This window comes from Triturus cristatus, chromosome 10 (assembly GCF_964204655.1).
Source record: "Triturus cristatus chromosome 10, aTriCri1.1, whole genome shotgun sequence".
Taxonomy (NCBI): domain Eukaryota; kingdom Metazoa; phylum Chordata; class Amphibia; order Caudata; family Salamandridae; genus Triturus; species Triturus cristatus.
The window spans coordinates 1,060,766,448-1,060,783,573 of NC_140593.1; the positions used below are offsets into that span (position 1 = coordinate 1,060,766,448).

At 41.3% G+C, this 17,126-nt stretch overlaps 1 protein-coding gene across 2 annotated transcripts in view; it reads right to left on the minus strand.

The window, feature by feature from the left end:
• SDK1 (sidekick cell adhesion molecule 1) overlaps positions 1–17,126 on the minus strand; it is a 2,285,003-nt gene that overhangs the window by 1,814,054 nt on the left and 453,823 nt on the right. For both annotated transcript variants that reach the window (XM_085629198.1, XM_085629197.1), the window contains exon 2: positions 14,523–14,682. In XM_085629198.1, coding sequence (XP_085485324.1) covers positions 14,523–14,682 — 160 coding nt within the window. The remainder of the gene's footprint in view (positions 1–14,522; positions 14,683–17,126) is intronic.

Consider the following 17,126-nt stretch of genomic DNA (forward strand, 5'->3'; position numbering starts at 1 on the left):
TGTACAACATAACTGTTCAACAGGAGAGAAGATCACTAAAAGTTCTAGCTACTGGAACCAGCTTTTTGGACCAAGGTCTTCTAGTCTCCAGGCTGGGTAAGTGGCCATCACCCAGAAAGTCAAGACCAATTGACATGAGCCTGGAGAACTAGCCTTCTGGCTGCCTGCCAAGACCAGCGGACCTTGTGAGGAGGAGGAATGTACCTGGAGAGTAAAGCCCAATGTGGATCCTGGTAAGAGGAACGCAGTGAGTAAAGTGTAAGAGGTGCCCAATCCGGTCGGGACTGCCGCAAGTGTGCAGGCTGCCTGCAAGTTCTTGAGAAGTTGGTGACTCCTGTGTGGTATGAGGGGACTACTGTAAAATTAGGGTGGTCACCCTTGTGCAAGCAAAATTAGTAACTTCTGTATACTGGGTTGGGACCAAAGTGAAGGCAGGGTCATCATCTTGGATCGTACCCCTTACTTGAAGAGCCTTCATCTGCTCAACCTACGCTGCCACTTAGAGTCAAGGGCTAAAAAGGGTAGTACTTGTCCCAGTTGCTCTGGACCTATAATACGTCAGATCAAGGGACATTTGGAGCTTAGCAATTTTTTAATAACGCAAGTAAGTTTCAATGAACTTCTGGCTTCGATTGGAGCCATTTCAAGGATATCAGGACACATGAGATGTGGTCAGATTATCGCTGCAAAACACAAATCCTGCACATCTGTGGAGAGATGCTTTCAAGGGCACAAAGTGAAGCTTAAAGAAGTTTCCATAATCAAATGTGGCTTGAACCAGAGTTGGGTGAACTTGTTTGAACTCTTCGGCAGGAAAAAACTGTTGAATACAACAGGAACATCTGATTTGTAGAACTGATCCTTTTACCATGGAATTGCTATTAATTTGGGGGTTGGGGTTCTAGTCTTGCAGGAATCCCAAGGATTTTGCACAGTCGATAAAGGAAGGTTAACAGTCAATGACATTAAGAGTCTTCAGCCAAGATTGAATTGGGGTTGAGCAATTAGATGAAGAGGTCAATATGAATTTCATTTTTGAAGGGTTCAATTGGAGGTGGGGAGTCCCCCAGGATCAGATTTTTGGTTTGTTTTGTAGGATTACAGCAAGCAATTCAATGTCACATGAAGATGATACTTTTTAGATAAAGCTGTCTATAGTCAGCACAAAAGTGATGAGATATTTGTAATTTTTAGCAAGGCGCTCAGCTATTCCAAATGCAGATTTAAGAGGTTAGGTGGGAGAATCAAGCTTTGTGGGACCCCTTGCTTAAGACAGATGGAGAACAGTATGGTATTTAAGATTTTTATGGATTGGGAGCGGTTGCTTAGCTATAAGAAGAACCATTTCAGATCTGTTCCTTTCAGGTTCATCATTCTTTGAAATCTTCAGGAGAATCAAGTAATTTGATAGTGTCAAATGCCACAGACAGACTGACGAGGGTGATAAAGCAACAGTCACCTTTGTACAGAATAAAGAGTGTGTCATCAACAATTTGAAGTACAGTGGTCACTATGCTACAGCTGATGATGAAGCCTGACTGGCAGTCATGAGGTTATTTTCAACAACTGACTACTTTAGTTGGCTTTCGACAAACCTTTCATGGGTAAATGTGATACTCAATATTAATTATTGAGATTATATCCATCTGTTCCGACTTTCTTCAGGAGAGGGTCATATTGAACCTTTATCCAGTCATGGACAATGCCTTGAAAAAGAGAAGTGATGATAAAATTGCTCTGGAAAGGTATCAGATACAGTACAATTGTAATGTTTCCTTATTCTTCTCACTGATTACCTCATTTAAAAACTCTCATGCAGGTAGAGAGATTTCAACAGTATTGTCCCCAAAGTATGCAGACGTTACTGTACGAACCATTAGCCACCACAGGAGGATTAGGTTATGTTAACATTATTTATTCGTTCACAGAAGTTTCTAGGCACTCTGATACCTAGTTGTTAACTGTTGTTAGCATTACTGCTGTAATGCTTAGTCTCCAGATGTTATAAAGCAGATGATTTGACCGAAGAAGCTTTGCAAACAAAAAACACAGAGAAATCACAAAGTGTAAAGAAGTAGGCATAGTACTAGGTTGTTAGTCTATAACAGCCAGCATTTTAGGAACTTGGCAGGCTGTGGGATTCCCATATACATTGATTATAAGTAATTAACTTCATGTTGATATCCTGAAGTCTTCAACTCCCATGAACCATTGTTGCACACCATTGCTCTATTGTAGGGTAAAACTTTAAAGTTCTTAAACTCCGATATAAACCCTTAAGAAATTCAATAACTCCCTGACTGACAGCCCAATCAAGAGGAGATCCGGCATGATTTTAAGACATGCTGAAAATGGTTATGAGATATTCCCAGATACAAAAATGTGTGGTATGAGGGGACTACTGTAAAATTAGGGTGGTCACCCTTGTGCAAGCAAAATTAGTAACTTCTGTATACTGGGTTGGGACCAAAGTGAAGGCAGGGTCATCATCTTGGATCGTACCTCTTACTTGAAGAGCCTTCATCTGCTCAACCTGCGCTGCCACTTAGAGTCAAGGGCTAAAAAGGGTAGTACTTGTCCTAGTTGCTCTGGACCTATAATACGTCAGATCAAGGGACATTTGGAGCTTAGCAATTTTTTAATAATGCAAGTAAGTTTCAATGAACTTCTGGCTTCGATTGGAGCCATTTCAAGGATATCAGAACACATGAGATGTGGTCAGATTATCGCTGCAAAACACAAATCCTGCACATCTGTGGAGAGATGCTTTTAAGGGCACAAGGTGAAGCTTAAAGAAGTTTCCATAATCAAATGTGGCTTGAACCAGAGTTTGGTGAACTTGTTTGAACTCTTCGGCAGGAAAAACTGTTGAATACAACAGGAACATCTGATTTGTAGAACTGATCCTTTTACCATGGAATTGCTATTAATTTGGGGGTTGGGGTTCTAGTCTTGCAGGAATCCCAAGGATTTTGCACAGTCGATAAAGGAAGGTTAACAGTCAATGACATTAAGAGTCTTCAGCCAAGATTGAATTGGGGTTGAGCAATTAGATGAAGAGGTCAATATGAATTTCATTTTTGAAGGGTTCAATTGGAGGTGGGGAGTCCCCCAGGATCAGATTTTTGTTTTGTTTTGTAGGATTACAGCAAGCAATTCAATGTCACATGAAGATGATACTTTTTAGATAAAGCTGTCTATAGTCAGCACAAAAGTGATGAGATATTTGTACTTTTTAGCAAGGCGCTCAGCTATTCCAAATGCAGATTTAAGAGGTTAGGTGAGAGAATCAAGCTTTTTGGGACCCCTTGCTTAAGACAGATGGAGAACAGTATGGTATTTAAGATTTTTATGGATTGGGAGCGGTTGCTTAGCTATGAGAAGAACCATTTCAGATCTGTTCCTTTCAAGTTCATCATTCTTTGAAATCTTCAGGAGAATCAAGTAATTTGATAGTGTCAAATGCCACAGACAGACTGACGAGGGTGATAAAGCAAGAGTCACCTTTGTACAGAATAAAGAGTGTGTCATCAACAATTTGAAGTACAGTGGTCACTATGCTACAGCTGATGATGAAGCCTGACTGGCAGTCATGAGGTTATTTTCAACAACTGACTACTTTAGTTGGCTTTCGACAAACCTTTCATGGGTAAATGTGATACTCAATATTAATTATTGAGATTATATCCATCTGTTCCGACTTTCTTCAGGAGAGGGTCATATTGAACCTTTATCCAGTCATGGACAATGCCTTGAAAAAGAGAAGTGATGATAAAATTGCTCTGGAAAGGTATCAGATACAGTACAATTGTAATGTTTCCTTATTCTTCTCACTGATTACCTCATTTAAAAACTCTCATGAAGGTAGAGAGATTTCAACAGTATTGTCCCCAAAGTATGCAGACGTTACTGTACGAACCATTAGCCACCACAGGAGGATTAGGTTATGTTAACATTATTTATTCGTTCACAGACGTTTCTAGGCACTCTGATACCTAGTTGTTAACTGTTGTTAGCATTACTGCTGTAATGCTTAGTCTCCAGATGTTATAAAGCAGATGATTTGACCGAAGAAGCTTTGCAAACAAAAAACACAGAGAAATCACAAAGTGTAAAGAAGTAGGCATAGTACTAGGTTGTTAGTCTATAACAGCCAGCATTTTAGGAACTTGGCAGGCTGTGGGATTCCCATATACATTGATTATAAGTAATTAACTTCATGTTGATATCCTGAAGTCTTCAACTCCCATGAACCATTGTTGCACACCATTGCTCTATTGTAGCGTACAACTTGAAAGTTCTAAAACTCCGATATAAACCCTTAAGAAATTCAATAACTCCCTGACTGACAGCCCAATCAAGAGGAGATCCGGCATGATTTTAAGACATGCTGAAAATGGTTATGAGATATTCCCAGATACAAACTCTTTACATGGTAAGAATATTGGGTGAGGTACTATAGGAGTACCATAAAGAACTCTCACGCTCAAAAGATTATACCAATAGTGTCAACACAGAACAATTTTGACCATTCTGATCACCACATGACCCTAGTAGGCAAACTGGTGGTGGGCCATATCAGACAATAGCAATCAGCCAACGCAATAGTGGGGACACTGCACCCAGATTCTGAATCGCAAACAAGAAACTTTAAGCACATGGTTTCAGTATGATGGGTTTTGTACCAAAAGGAATGCAATGATGCAAAGTTAACGACTCTAGAAGAAAATCAGAGATGCCGTCTACATAAAAAAGTCTATACGACTTGGAAAATAAAACAGCATGGATAAAAAATATGGTGCAGATGGGTACGCACCAAAATTCTAAATGGATTTTAAGATATTTTGGTTCTTCTCAAAACAATACATGCATTTGGGCAAAAACTACTGATATACATTACATGACTGAGAGTTCATCACTGTTCTGACCAAGCTGTGGAAATACCCTAAACAAAAAAAGTCATACTACACTCACTTCATTCTAAACACAGACTGTAAACAAATAAGAAAATTACACGAACAAGGAGGAAGAAAAATGGAAGCATATATTTTTCCCCCTAAGTTTTGAATCAAAACATTAACCCGGAGAGTTTTAACTCATCTCACAATAGGAGCAAAAATGAAGCCAAATCCCTTGATAAAGATTAGATTTATGAGAAATCTGACAAAGTATGGCAGCATATTTTTGAAGAGGTAATCTTTTTCTGAAAGAATTGGCCATAACCATACGTGCAAACAGACGGCACACGGAGGACATATAACCTAAAACTTCAAATAATTTCTTATGAAGGACAAAGAAGTGTAAGGAGCAGAGAAAACAGTGGAATTATTAAAAACTAAGGCGACAATTTTCAGAGAAGAGAGATAATGTATGGAAAGACGTGCCAAAAAAAGAAGCTAGGGGTGTGTGTGTGTGTGTGGGGGGGCGGATGGGGGGGAGAAATCCTCAAATAAAAAGTTAATGGTGAAGTGCTTTGGGGTATCCCCAAAGAAAGACAGGAAAGCCACTAACTGATCAATCAGGGTTTTGGTAAATCAAGTCTTGAAGAGCTCAAGAAAAACATGTCAGAAAATGTCTGATCAAAAAGACTTGTTTTTACATAAATACTACCCTATGTAAATCACAAAGAACAAATGAAGTTTACACACATATGATAAAGTAGGGTATTATAAGGACACAGTTAATGGTGCAGGCAATGTTAATACCATTTTAGTATCCTAGATTAAAAAATCATGAGAATTTTTGTCCTGCACTAAAACGTTGCATCAAGGACCGATTATCATCCAAGCTTATTTCTAATAACAATACACTTGTAATTAGAAACTATGTGAGAGGAAGAGTAGAGCACAATTCATCCATCTGAATTAAGTGACTAACAGAATTTACTTATTTGCCAATAGGGTTTCAGTATGTATACAAATCTAAGACATCTAACCCTTCAATAGAGAAAAACTTTGCAAACTCTCAGAAAAAGGATGGATATAAATGCAGAGACGTTAACACAATACTAAGTATAGACACAGAATAGCTCAAAAAGAGCTTACAAAGTTAACAAGGTGATTTAAGTTACACTCTTAGCTAAAAGTCCATAAAATTAAGCGTGCAAACAAAACCCGTAAATTGCATCTTCATGCACAGTACTTGAACTCGCCCTCAAGGTGAAACAGAAGGTAGAGTCACAGGGGCAGATCCTCCATTTGAGCAGAAGAGTGTCGCCCCACAAGCTCCAAGGCTGCAAAATAAAATGGTAATAAAGTTTATTTATTACCATTTGATTTTATAGCAACCCGTCCAGAACATTGTTGGTCAATCATTGTGTTAGCTCGTCAAGTCTTGTCTAAAGACTGGCTCTACTACTATTTCCGAAAAGAGAACACCATGTATTGTTCCGCTTTCAAAACAAAAACATTCTCTTGATCCGGCAACTCTTAGCAACTGCTGCTCTATTGCCTTGTTGCCAAGTCAACTGAGAGAGTGGTTAACATGATGCATTTGAAATTTATTACAGCTATCTCTTTTCTTGATCCTGCTCAGCATGGGTTCCATCCTTTTTAGGGAACCGCGGTGGTATGAACAGCAGTTCAATATGAAATGCAGAAGGTCGTATATCATTGTAGGTTGAGAAAGTTATTTCTTCCTGATTTATGCACCTTAAGGTACAAAACAAAAATCATTGCTTTCTGTCCAAAGCTGGCTCAATCTTGCATTGTACAAGCAGTCATATACTCTGGTCTTGATTACTCAAACGTCTTGTATTGTGATCTCCCTGACTACACAATTAGAGAAGTACAGCCAGTACAGAATAGTGCTGCATGCTTCTGAAGCTGATGTATCATGCCTCTGTTGCCAGTCACCTGTGGAGTTTACTTTAAGAGCTGTCATGTGCCCCACCCCCTAATGATCATCCCAGGCCGTTCATAACCAACAGCTCATACCATGTTAGCCAAGAAATACCCAAACTCGCCAAAAAATTGCTTGTAGAGTCAGTCTGGAAGAACTCAGATCTCTTGCGCACACGTTCTACTGTTAGCTTTACTGGGTAGCCCACTTACTCTGTGAGCCTTCTGATCTCCATTTCTCATTTGGTATTTAACAGAACCTTCTTTCTTGCCAAAGTGTTGGGGTGTGGGTCCAGCAAGAACAGCGGCCACCTCTGTCACATCTTGACAGTTTCCTCTTGTATCACTGCTCTAAGGACCTGATCCCTCAAATCTTCAGACCTCAGTCCCACCGACACTGAGACATCAATTATCACTGGACTTTGTGTGCACTGGAAGAAGGTTTAATGACCTTTCTGACCAACCCCGAGGTCCACTCCTTGTTGTAGTCCCCGTAAGTTGTCCAACACCTCCTTCAGCCTGTCAAGGAAGCCTTCTTTTGGAATCTCTTCTTCTCAGCCCCCACAACCCTGAGTTGGAATCCTCAGGTTATTCAGCACCTCAATCCTTTCTCTAGATTCAGTATTGCATCATCTACTTTAAACCCAATAGTAGACATCTCCATCAGTTTTGTGACCTTCGTCTGTCCCTCTGAAGTATTTATTCTGCTGTCAGTAGACTCTGGTAACCACTCAATTACTATAATTCCTCTTGAATGGCCCTCCAACTTCTCAACGACTGTCACTGCTGCTGCAGTTTCTCCTAAGTCAAAATGCAGGGCACTGTAGACTGGAACAGTGTGTTCACTCCGCTATCATATGCACCGCATAAGAATATTCACTAGATGTCTCCTTCCCTGGACACCATGCTGGAAGGTGAGAAAACCATCTTTCCTACTGGCTTTAGAATTTTAGGCTGTTAGCTAACCCAGCATGGTGGACTTCTCATATGGTCGTTGAGAAAAGAAAGAGCCTACAATTTACAGTCATAAAGTGGTAGGTTACTCTGTGCGTTACCTCCTTTGATCATGTCACCAAATTCCAAGGTGCATTGTCATGAGTACATTCAGATTAACTTTGGTCCCCTTTTTATCCATTACGCTGGTAAACTTAAGACCATGGGTCTCCAATGGAAACACTCAAGCTATCGTCAGCTTGCTAGGTTGCCAGTTAGTTGCTCTTGTATGTGGGCAAACAGTTTAGGGCCTAATTACGATGTCAGTTGGTAAACCTCTGACCGATCATCGGAGGCTTACCGACCAACATGGTAGGTTTACATTCCGACCGCCAAATTATAATGTCATCGGTTGGAGTGTAAACCGGCTGGGGAAACCAACTGGGTTCCGATGGACTCAAGGAGCCCATTGGCCAGTCAGAAGCCGCTCATAATCCCTTAAGGACGGTGTTTCCGCCATCCGGATTATGATGTCGGTTTAAGAAAGCCTTCCCAGGTCGGCCTTTCTGACATGGAAAGGCTGTCAGAGAGCGACTTTGGGTGCCCGTAGCAGGGCCCCCTTCTCCACTGGCCCTCCGGTTGCGGCCCAGGAGGGGTCCCACATCCTGCACCGTATGGCAGGCACCATAAGGTGCCTGCCTCACGGTACAAGAAGTGCAAAAACGTACTTCCATTTTACAATGGGGGCTTGTGCTGCTGGCGGTTTTGGACCACCTCATAACTCCTATTGAACAATGGAAGTTTGAGACTGCACCATGTGTGGACACATCCTAATTCGGTATGCAGAATCACCTACCTATAGTCGTGCGGTTCCCTCACCGAAACGGTGTCAAGTGGACATAAATCTACCTGACATCGTAACAAAGGACTTAATGTTTCACAGGTTCTGGGGCTACTTTCTCATCTAAAGTGCACAAGATATAACTGTTCAGTTACAAATTCACCTTCCCGCAACTGCAAATTGAAAACTATTCAATTATTTGTCCTCCACAGGGCGTATCTTACTCCCCATGTACTGAGTAGGATGTACAATACGGTGGCTGCAACCTGCCCCCGCTGTCTGGCACCGGACGCTGATCTCGTACACATGCTGTGGCTTTGCCCGGCGCTGAGGGGATACTGGGGTGGGATAACGCATGTCTTAACCACAATTACTGAACGCCCCGCCTGGGATACTGCAGAGGCTTGTTTATTGGGCCTTTTACCGATCCCCTTGAAAGCAAAGCTGTTGCGCCGTTTCGCCAACCTGGTATTAATGCTGGCGAAGCGCCTGATAACACAGCGGTGGAAGTCCCGCACGCCGCCGAGTGTGGAGGCTTGGAGAGACGAGGTCTTGAGATGGGCGGTGGCGGAGCGCGAGGCGCTGTACCGAGAGGAGAGTCGAGGGCTGCGCAAACGACCGATCTCCCTGGAATGGGCGCATCTGACCGAATTATTCAAGGGCGAGATGGAGGAGGAGGAGGGAGGGGGGGAGGCTGTGGTGGCTGCCCCCCGGAATTCCCCCGCATGAGCAGTGGTACCGGTGGACAGAGGTGGGTCGTTATGGCTGAGAGTGTGGGGCTGACTCCTGGTCAGGGGATGTGTGATGTTTAGTGTGAATGTGTCTGTTATCCGATGGGGGTGTGTGCCGTGGGGCGGGCCCCCCGCACACCCCCCCCCCCACAAGTTGAGGGAGGGTCTTGCCTGTCCATTTAGTCCCCCCCTTTGGTGCTGCGTGCACCGGCCTTTCTCCTTCCCCTACCGGGAGCTGGGGGGGTTTTGACCTCTGCCCTGGCCCGCCCCTTCTTTCCCCCCCCCCCAAGGATATGCTCTGAGTCCCCCCCAGAATAAGATTGTTTTCTTCGTGGCATAGTTGGGTAAGGAGGGTGGGTTCCGGGTGGGATGTGGGATGGGGGTCAGTTGAGCGGGCACTGCTCCCTTTGGGCACGATAGGTTGGAGGCTAGGAATGTACTGCATAACACTGTGTTGAACTGATGACCTCCTTATTTGTATTGTGATATTCTGGATAGGCTTCGATGACAACACCACATGGGGCACAGCGGTAGTATAATGCCTGCATTGTATCCTGAGCTCTCTGTATAACTAAAATGCTCAATGTAATGTGTACTACGATGTACCCCCACTTGAAAATCCCAATAAAGTTGTTTAAAAAAAAAAAAAACAGTTACAAATTCACCTTGTGTATTTTTGTATCTGCAGGTTTTCTCTTGCGCTTGTCAAGGTTGCTCTTGACATATTTTGAGCAACCTTGGACTCACTATAGTAGTTGGCATAAAGTGGAAATTCTGGAAATATTATGAGCATCTTTGACAAAGAGATAGCTATTCCAAATTTTTGCCAGCCTCACCTCATATAATGATGTCTATTCTTGGCATAATGATGAACATCCTTTTTGCATACAGTCAGCATCTTTGACGGTATGGTACCCAAGCATGGTACAATAGTAGCCCCAGGGTAATTGTGTTAATTCCTAGCATTTGTGGCACCATTTCTCCCTGGCAAAATGGTGGCCAGTCGTAATATTTAGTACAGACCTATATTCAGTCAATCAGCTACTAAGACTGTTAACTCACAATATTAATCTAAATTAGAAAAAAACATTCATGTTACGGATGATACAGTCTTCAGAAACTGAAAGAGACTCTAGTCTATGATGGAAACATCAAAACTGCTTGGAAAGTGACCACTCACTACCGGAACAACTGCAATGTCACACCAATTGTAGGTTGTGCTTTACATAAATACTAACATAGCATAAAATGTTGGTAACAATCTTTGAATAATGGTGCCCGGTCTGGCTTAATGGCGGCCATCCTTGGCATATTGCTAGCATCCTTACTTTGAGATAATTTTGTCTGATGTGATGCATGTTTTCGGTCCAGGGAAGACCTGGCTTGGTAGTTCGGGCTGGGTTGTTCCAATGAGGCACAGGGTCAAGACTGATTTGCCTATAGCTGGGTCTGAACTGGGGTGATGAAGTGAGCTGAAGAACGATGATTGTTTCAACCCAGATTTGTGACTGTGGGTGAGTGCCTGAAAAGTTTTGGCACTCCATCCATCATCTCCTTGCGTTTGCTTTGTTCGCCCTAAGTAGGCAGGGTATGCCCAAACGTGGGTGCTGGGTCTGAACTGGGGTGGTGAAGTGAGCTAAAGAACGATGATGGATTCAACCCAGATCTCTGACTGGGGGTGAGTGTTTGAAAAGTTTCAGTGCTCCGTCCATCATCTACTTGTGTTTGCTTAGAGCAATTAAATCCAGCACAGACATAATCCAGGACTTGTGAAGAGAACAATGACAGCCTTAGCTGAGCGTTGTTTTGCATCGAGTGACTCATGAACACACTTTAGATTTACATTCTACAGGTCCGATCAAATGAGACACCAACATTAATTCTAAGAAGAAAATATCTGCGGCTTCTGTCTATAATCAACAAAAAAATATTTGATTATGTATTAACCGAAAATTCTAAAACTGCGTCATAAATTAATTCCTAGGTTTATCGAATATCAATCGATAGTATTTAAAAGGTACAGAGCAGCATTGAATTGTAGACTCAAATAGGGGTACCAGAAATAAGATTTCCTCATCAAGGACATAATGTGAGAATTTTAGGTTGACATTCAAGATGAATTTAAAAGAGTATTAAAATCATGCAACAAAACCCTAACCCCACAGTAGGGGTACCCTTGCTGAGATTGCAGCACAAAGTATCAAAGGACAAACTGCACTGTGTAGAATCCATGCATGACTGACATTCACTAAAAGTTTCTAATAATTGTCAAACACTGTCTTACATTCAACTCTATTCCCTTACTGTATGAGAAGGAATTAGAAGGCATAATTTTAAAGATTCTCAGTAGAAGAAATAAAAGCTGTATTAAATACTGTCTGTAACACGAATAACACAAAATTAGACAATCTCTACATCATGAATAATGCAGCATTAAACCAATGTTAATCAAAGTACTGCACCTACTCCCTTGGTCACAGTCTGGCGGACTAATAGCACGACTAATAAAACTTTATGTGAAAATATAATAATATATAACAGCATGAAGATCATAAATCTTATTAATATTATAGCTTTATTGGAAAACTATTCTCATCCAAAAATGAATCTGTGAACAGAATGGGAATGATCAGCAAGCGAGTAAGATAATGCTGCCCGCTGATTTACATATTCGTAACGTTATCGTGAACAGTTATTACCACTGTCCTCTTAAATTAGCAACCTGAAATTGGTGATTATTTAGTTACAGGAGCCTAATAGTAATTACTACTGTCATCTTAAGTTAGCAAAGCTGACATTTGTGAATATTTATTGCAAGTACCATGAGGGAGGCAGGGTTGGGTTTGCCCCATGTACAGCTCTGACAATTGGCTTACATTTTCTTGCGTGTAGTTTGCATCTACTATTCCAGGCACAGACTGCACCTGCTATTGGTGTGAATTATTAAACCCTTTAATGTGCACATATTTCCACTAGTGACAGCTCTGGTGCAACAAACACATTTCAAATTAGACCAAATTGAGTTAGGATGTAACCTTGGATCTTAAGAACTGAAATGCTTCTCTATAAATTTTCTGTGCTAATACTGTATAGCTGATTTAAAGGCTATTAGATTCACACACAAATGTGCCCGTACAACTAAACTATATAATAATCATAGATCTGTATACTGCGCACGATGGACAAATGTATTTACAGTAATTTAAGTATGTATTTTAATAGTTATTTAAGGCAAATTAGCTTTTAGAATTTCACAATGAAAAGGTCTGACCACTTGTAAGAGAGTTACTTGTAACTGTGCAGCACAGATCATGTGCTTGCCTCAAAATTCTGGTGGTTTAGTCAAAATACTGTATGAATGTAGAACAAGGGAAGACTGGAATATTAGCTTTAGGATAGACAGCTTCTAAGGCAGTGTGATAATGAATGAATGAATGAGGGTATTTCTATAGCGCACGGCTACTCATAAGAGACACAAATGTGCCTGAGGTACATTTGACATCAGGTACATGCGACAAATGTTCATGTTATGTGTAAATTATTTATATATTCTTTTCCTGTGAGCATAGTAAACCCACAATAGACCGGTGGCACTTATTTTTCTCACGCCTGGGTAAGTGACTGTGAGGCTGACAAAATGGAATACACTAAAGGTAAGTGTGATAGGTTCACAGGTAGAGGGTTGGGAGTTAGAGACAGACCATCAGTATCAGGTGAATACTATAACTGTTGATTTGGACTCTTGTATCAGCTGTAACCTAAATGGGATGGCGGGGAACATCAAATCCACCCTACAAAATCCAACTTACGAATCTTCATAAGATTGGAGGCCTACCCCAATGGCCCTGTGGTCAGCCTGATATCCACTTGCCCCTGAATATTGCCATTGTGCAGTGTATTATTGTTTATTATATGCATTTGTCCACAGGAGCACCTATTTCTGTTTACATGAAGGCATGATGGCAGAAAATCTCTTCCAGTGTCTGTAAAGCTTCGTAATATACCAAGTGCTATCAGCAAAAGGAAGTAGTAGAAAGTGAGAAGAGTAGTGGCCAAGGACAGAGCCATGAAGGATACTGACTGGTAAATGGGACTGAGTTAGCCAGTTGTGTGTCAGGCCAGTAATACCTAGAACATAGACAGGAGAGAAAATATGGGTGGTCGATAGAGTTGAAGGTTAGTTGTAGGAGGGAAGAAAGACAGTTCTGATGGGCTGTGGTGATATAGTTAGCTATGTAGAGAAATGCTGTTTCCATAGAATAGTAGGTATGGAATCCAGACTTAAAGTGCTTAAGAAGCCTATTGGAAGAAAGGTAAAGTATGAGTCGGGTGAGGACCATGCTTTCCAGTATTTGGGAGAGAAAAGGAAGTTCGGATACCGGTATGAGTTTGTAGAAATTGAGCAATTAGTATTAGTTTTTTTTAAAGGGATAACCACTGCAGATTTGAAGCATGTTGGATATATGCCAGATGCGATGTAATAACTGAAGGGAAAGATCAGACAAGGAAAAACACTGGATGTAAGGGCAAGCAGCAGAAAAATATATGATTCAGATCAACTAAAAGTCCCTTAAACACTTGATCGCGACACCTCTGGACACAACCAGATGGTCAAATTTAGCCATAGTCTATTCTTCACACTCAATGTCAAGCAAGTCACTATGCCGGAACTGATCAGGCTCTCACCGATTGGCTCATACCAATATGAAAAACTCGATTGTAGCTCTGCTGTCTGCGCAAAATCAGATCTTGACTTAACTGTCTGAAACAGATCACAGCTTTCAACACCATGTTTATAAATATGCCACCAAACCAAATTTGGAGTCGCTAAGTGATGAACTTACAGGCCAATAAGTACTCGCACACAGGAACTATGCACTGCTTGAAAAGCCTTCCCTTGATCAGGATTGCCCTGCAATCTCAGCTATGTTTTAATGGTACATACTGAGCATCCTGGGGGGCTTTGCACATGCATATTGCGTACTCGAGGTAGAACGGTTCCAAGGAAAACCCACAAAACCAGAAACACCATACATATCCTATATATTTGAATTATCAATGTTCTGTTTCTTCATTTACAACCTTTCTTGCAGCCTTCTGATGTAGGGCCTTATCAAGTATGAGGATTTAAAAAAGTAATAAAAGACAGGACATCAAATAATAAAACACTGGACTTACTTGTATTCACTGGAATAAGCTGTGATCTCCGTGTTATTATACAACCACTTAAATTCCAGGGGCCAGCTTCCTTCAGCGAGGCAGGTGAGAACCAGGCGATTTCCTTCAAGATGGGTCTGTGGCAACCCCGGCTCAGTTTTGAAATATGGTGCAACATCATCTGAAACAAAGGATAGTGCAATGTTAGTAGCCTTACAAAGAACAGCAGTAATGACCAACAAACAATCCTCCATGAATGAAAAACAAGCCATCTCCACAGGCCAACATGAAACATGTATGTCACCAATCTTGAAAGTAAGGAATGCATGAAACAAAAGACCAAAGTTACAGCCTCATTATCATAAGCACAAAGGATATTAATGACGTATATTCACATATCAGGTGGACTACCCCACTGCTAAACTTCAGAAGGAAACTAGGGAGTCACCTCTTAAATGAGACCAATTTTAGACAAATCTACTGACCTGTTAGCTCCTGAAACCTATACATCCTTTAATAACAAAACTCTTCATCTTCTGCATAACTATTGCCAAAGCCAGCTTGCAAGTGACAACGCTGTGCCCAGCAAGTAACAGGTTTGAATCCTGGTAGGGTATTGCTTCCAAAGTTCATCAGCTGAGTGACAAAGACATTGAGTAATAGCTGCTTAAAACACTCTGAAATGGCAAAAATGTGCTATGAAACACCATATAACAAGGTATTCTCATTATTGACTCCCTAACTCGGCTACTAGTTGTTCAGCAACAAGGTTGGAACAAATTTATGTTTGGGCTATATATGTGTGTGTGTGTGTGTGTGTATATATATATTATCTACTAGCGGTCGCCAGTAGATAGTTATAGTTAGGATCGTGTTTCCATAGGAAATCTCAAAAGTCTATTTTGAATAACTTTGGTGCCGGTTGACGAATCCTCGCGAAATTTTCAAAACAAATGGGGCGCTCCGCTCAGCTCCTACCCTGAAAGTCTCGGGGTGATTCGTCAAGCGGGGGCCAAGAAAATAGGGGGGTCCCAAAACGCGTTTTCCCCATGCATTTTTCCATAGGACCTTTAGTCGAAGGTACAGCCCGAACGGCTGAACAGAATTACTTGAAATTTGGCAGAGAGGTAGTCCTCAGGTCAGGGAAGTGCCTTTTGCACGTCTGGTGTCAATCTGTTCAGTATTTCCTGAGAAAATAGCATTTAAAAGCATATAAATATCTATACGCGCGCACCGTGCGTGCACGGTGCGGTGCGCGAGCGAAATTCTGATTGGTTGTTAGATGTCAGTCAACATTCGAATCGGTCGAAATCAGGAAGTGTCGGCCGCCATTTTGTCTCTCGCACTGAAAAGGAAAGGGGGAAAAAAGGTGGAAAACGTTAAAAGGGGGCAGGGAAGAGAGTTCCTGATCCCCTAGCCTTTGTCAGGGGGTCACAGAAGGACCCCCAGGGGGAAAAAAACATTTTTTTTTTTTTTTTAAATCGCGGGGTGCGCACGGTAAAAAATTAAAAAAATATATATATTAAAAAATACCTAACTTGGCATTTAAAAAACCATACAAATTCACTTAAAAAACCATAGGTTTCACACACGTTATAGTTAGGAATTAGCATTTAAAAAACCTTGAAAATTCACTTAAAAAACCATAGGTTTCACACAGGTTATAGTTAGGTGGATATTTCTCTCGTAAAAAACCAATGAAATTCCCCCGTTATAGTTAGTTCATATAACTATAACTCGCGCGACCGCCACTCTATCACAAGGATGATGTCATCAGTGATGTCATGAGTGATGCCACTGACCATGTCATGAGTGATGTAATATGTGACGTCATCAGCAGTGGATTGCGGGCGCGCGAGTTATAGTTATCTGAACTAACTATAACGGGGGAATTTCATTGTTTTTTTACAAGAGAAATATCCACCTAACTATAACCTGTGTGAAACCTATGGTTTTTTAAGTGAATTTGCAAGGTTTTTTAAATTCTAATTCCTAACTATAACGTGTGTGAAACCTATGGTTTTTTAAGTGAATATATATATATACACACATATATATATAAACTGTCTCACAAGTGCCCAAAAGCTTTAGGATGCACTCACCATCTGTGAAACTCTGTTCAATAAGGCTGCAGCACAGTCCACAAATACACAAGTTCAATATTCGCCTAACGCGTTTCAGACACTCCGTGTGTCCTTGTTCACAGGCATAAGTAACACCAAATAAACTGGCAAAAGAATCAGAAATGATGTCACAAGTACCTTTTATTGCCTACAGGTGGGGCCTCATAACATATCCACATTGCACTCTGGGCTCCGTAGTCCTTTCTATTAATGCCAAAGTTCGTGATAAAACTTGATGTTTGCTCATAATTATAAATTCCTATAAAGCCATTAGTGGGCTCCTCATGCATTTTTGGCAGTGTTGCACATTCAATAATTGCCATAACAGATGGTCCGATTACAGGCGCTCAATATAAAAAGCCCACCGGCCCGCTTTCATTTCCTGCGGTGGTGCAATCCCCACGGCTGGACTGCCGATAGATAGATAGATAGATAGATAGATAGATAGATAGATAGATAGATAGATAGATAGATAGATAGATAGATAGATAGATAGATAGAT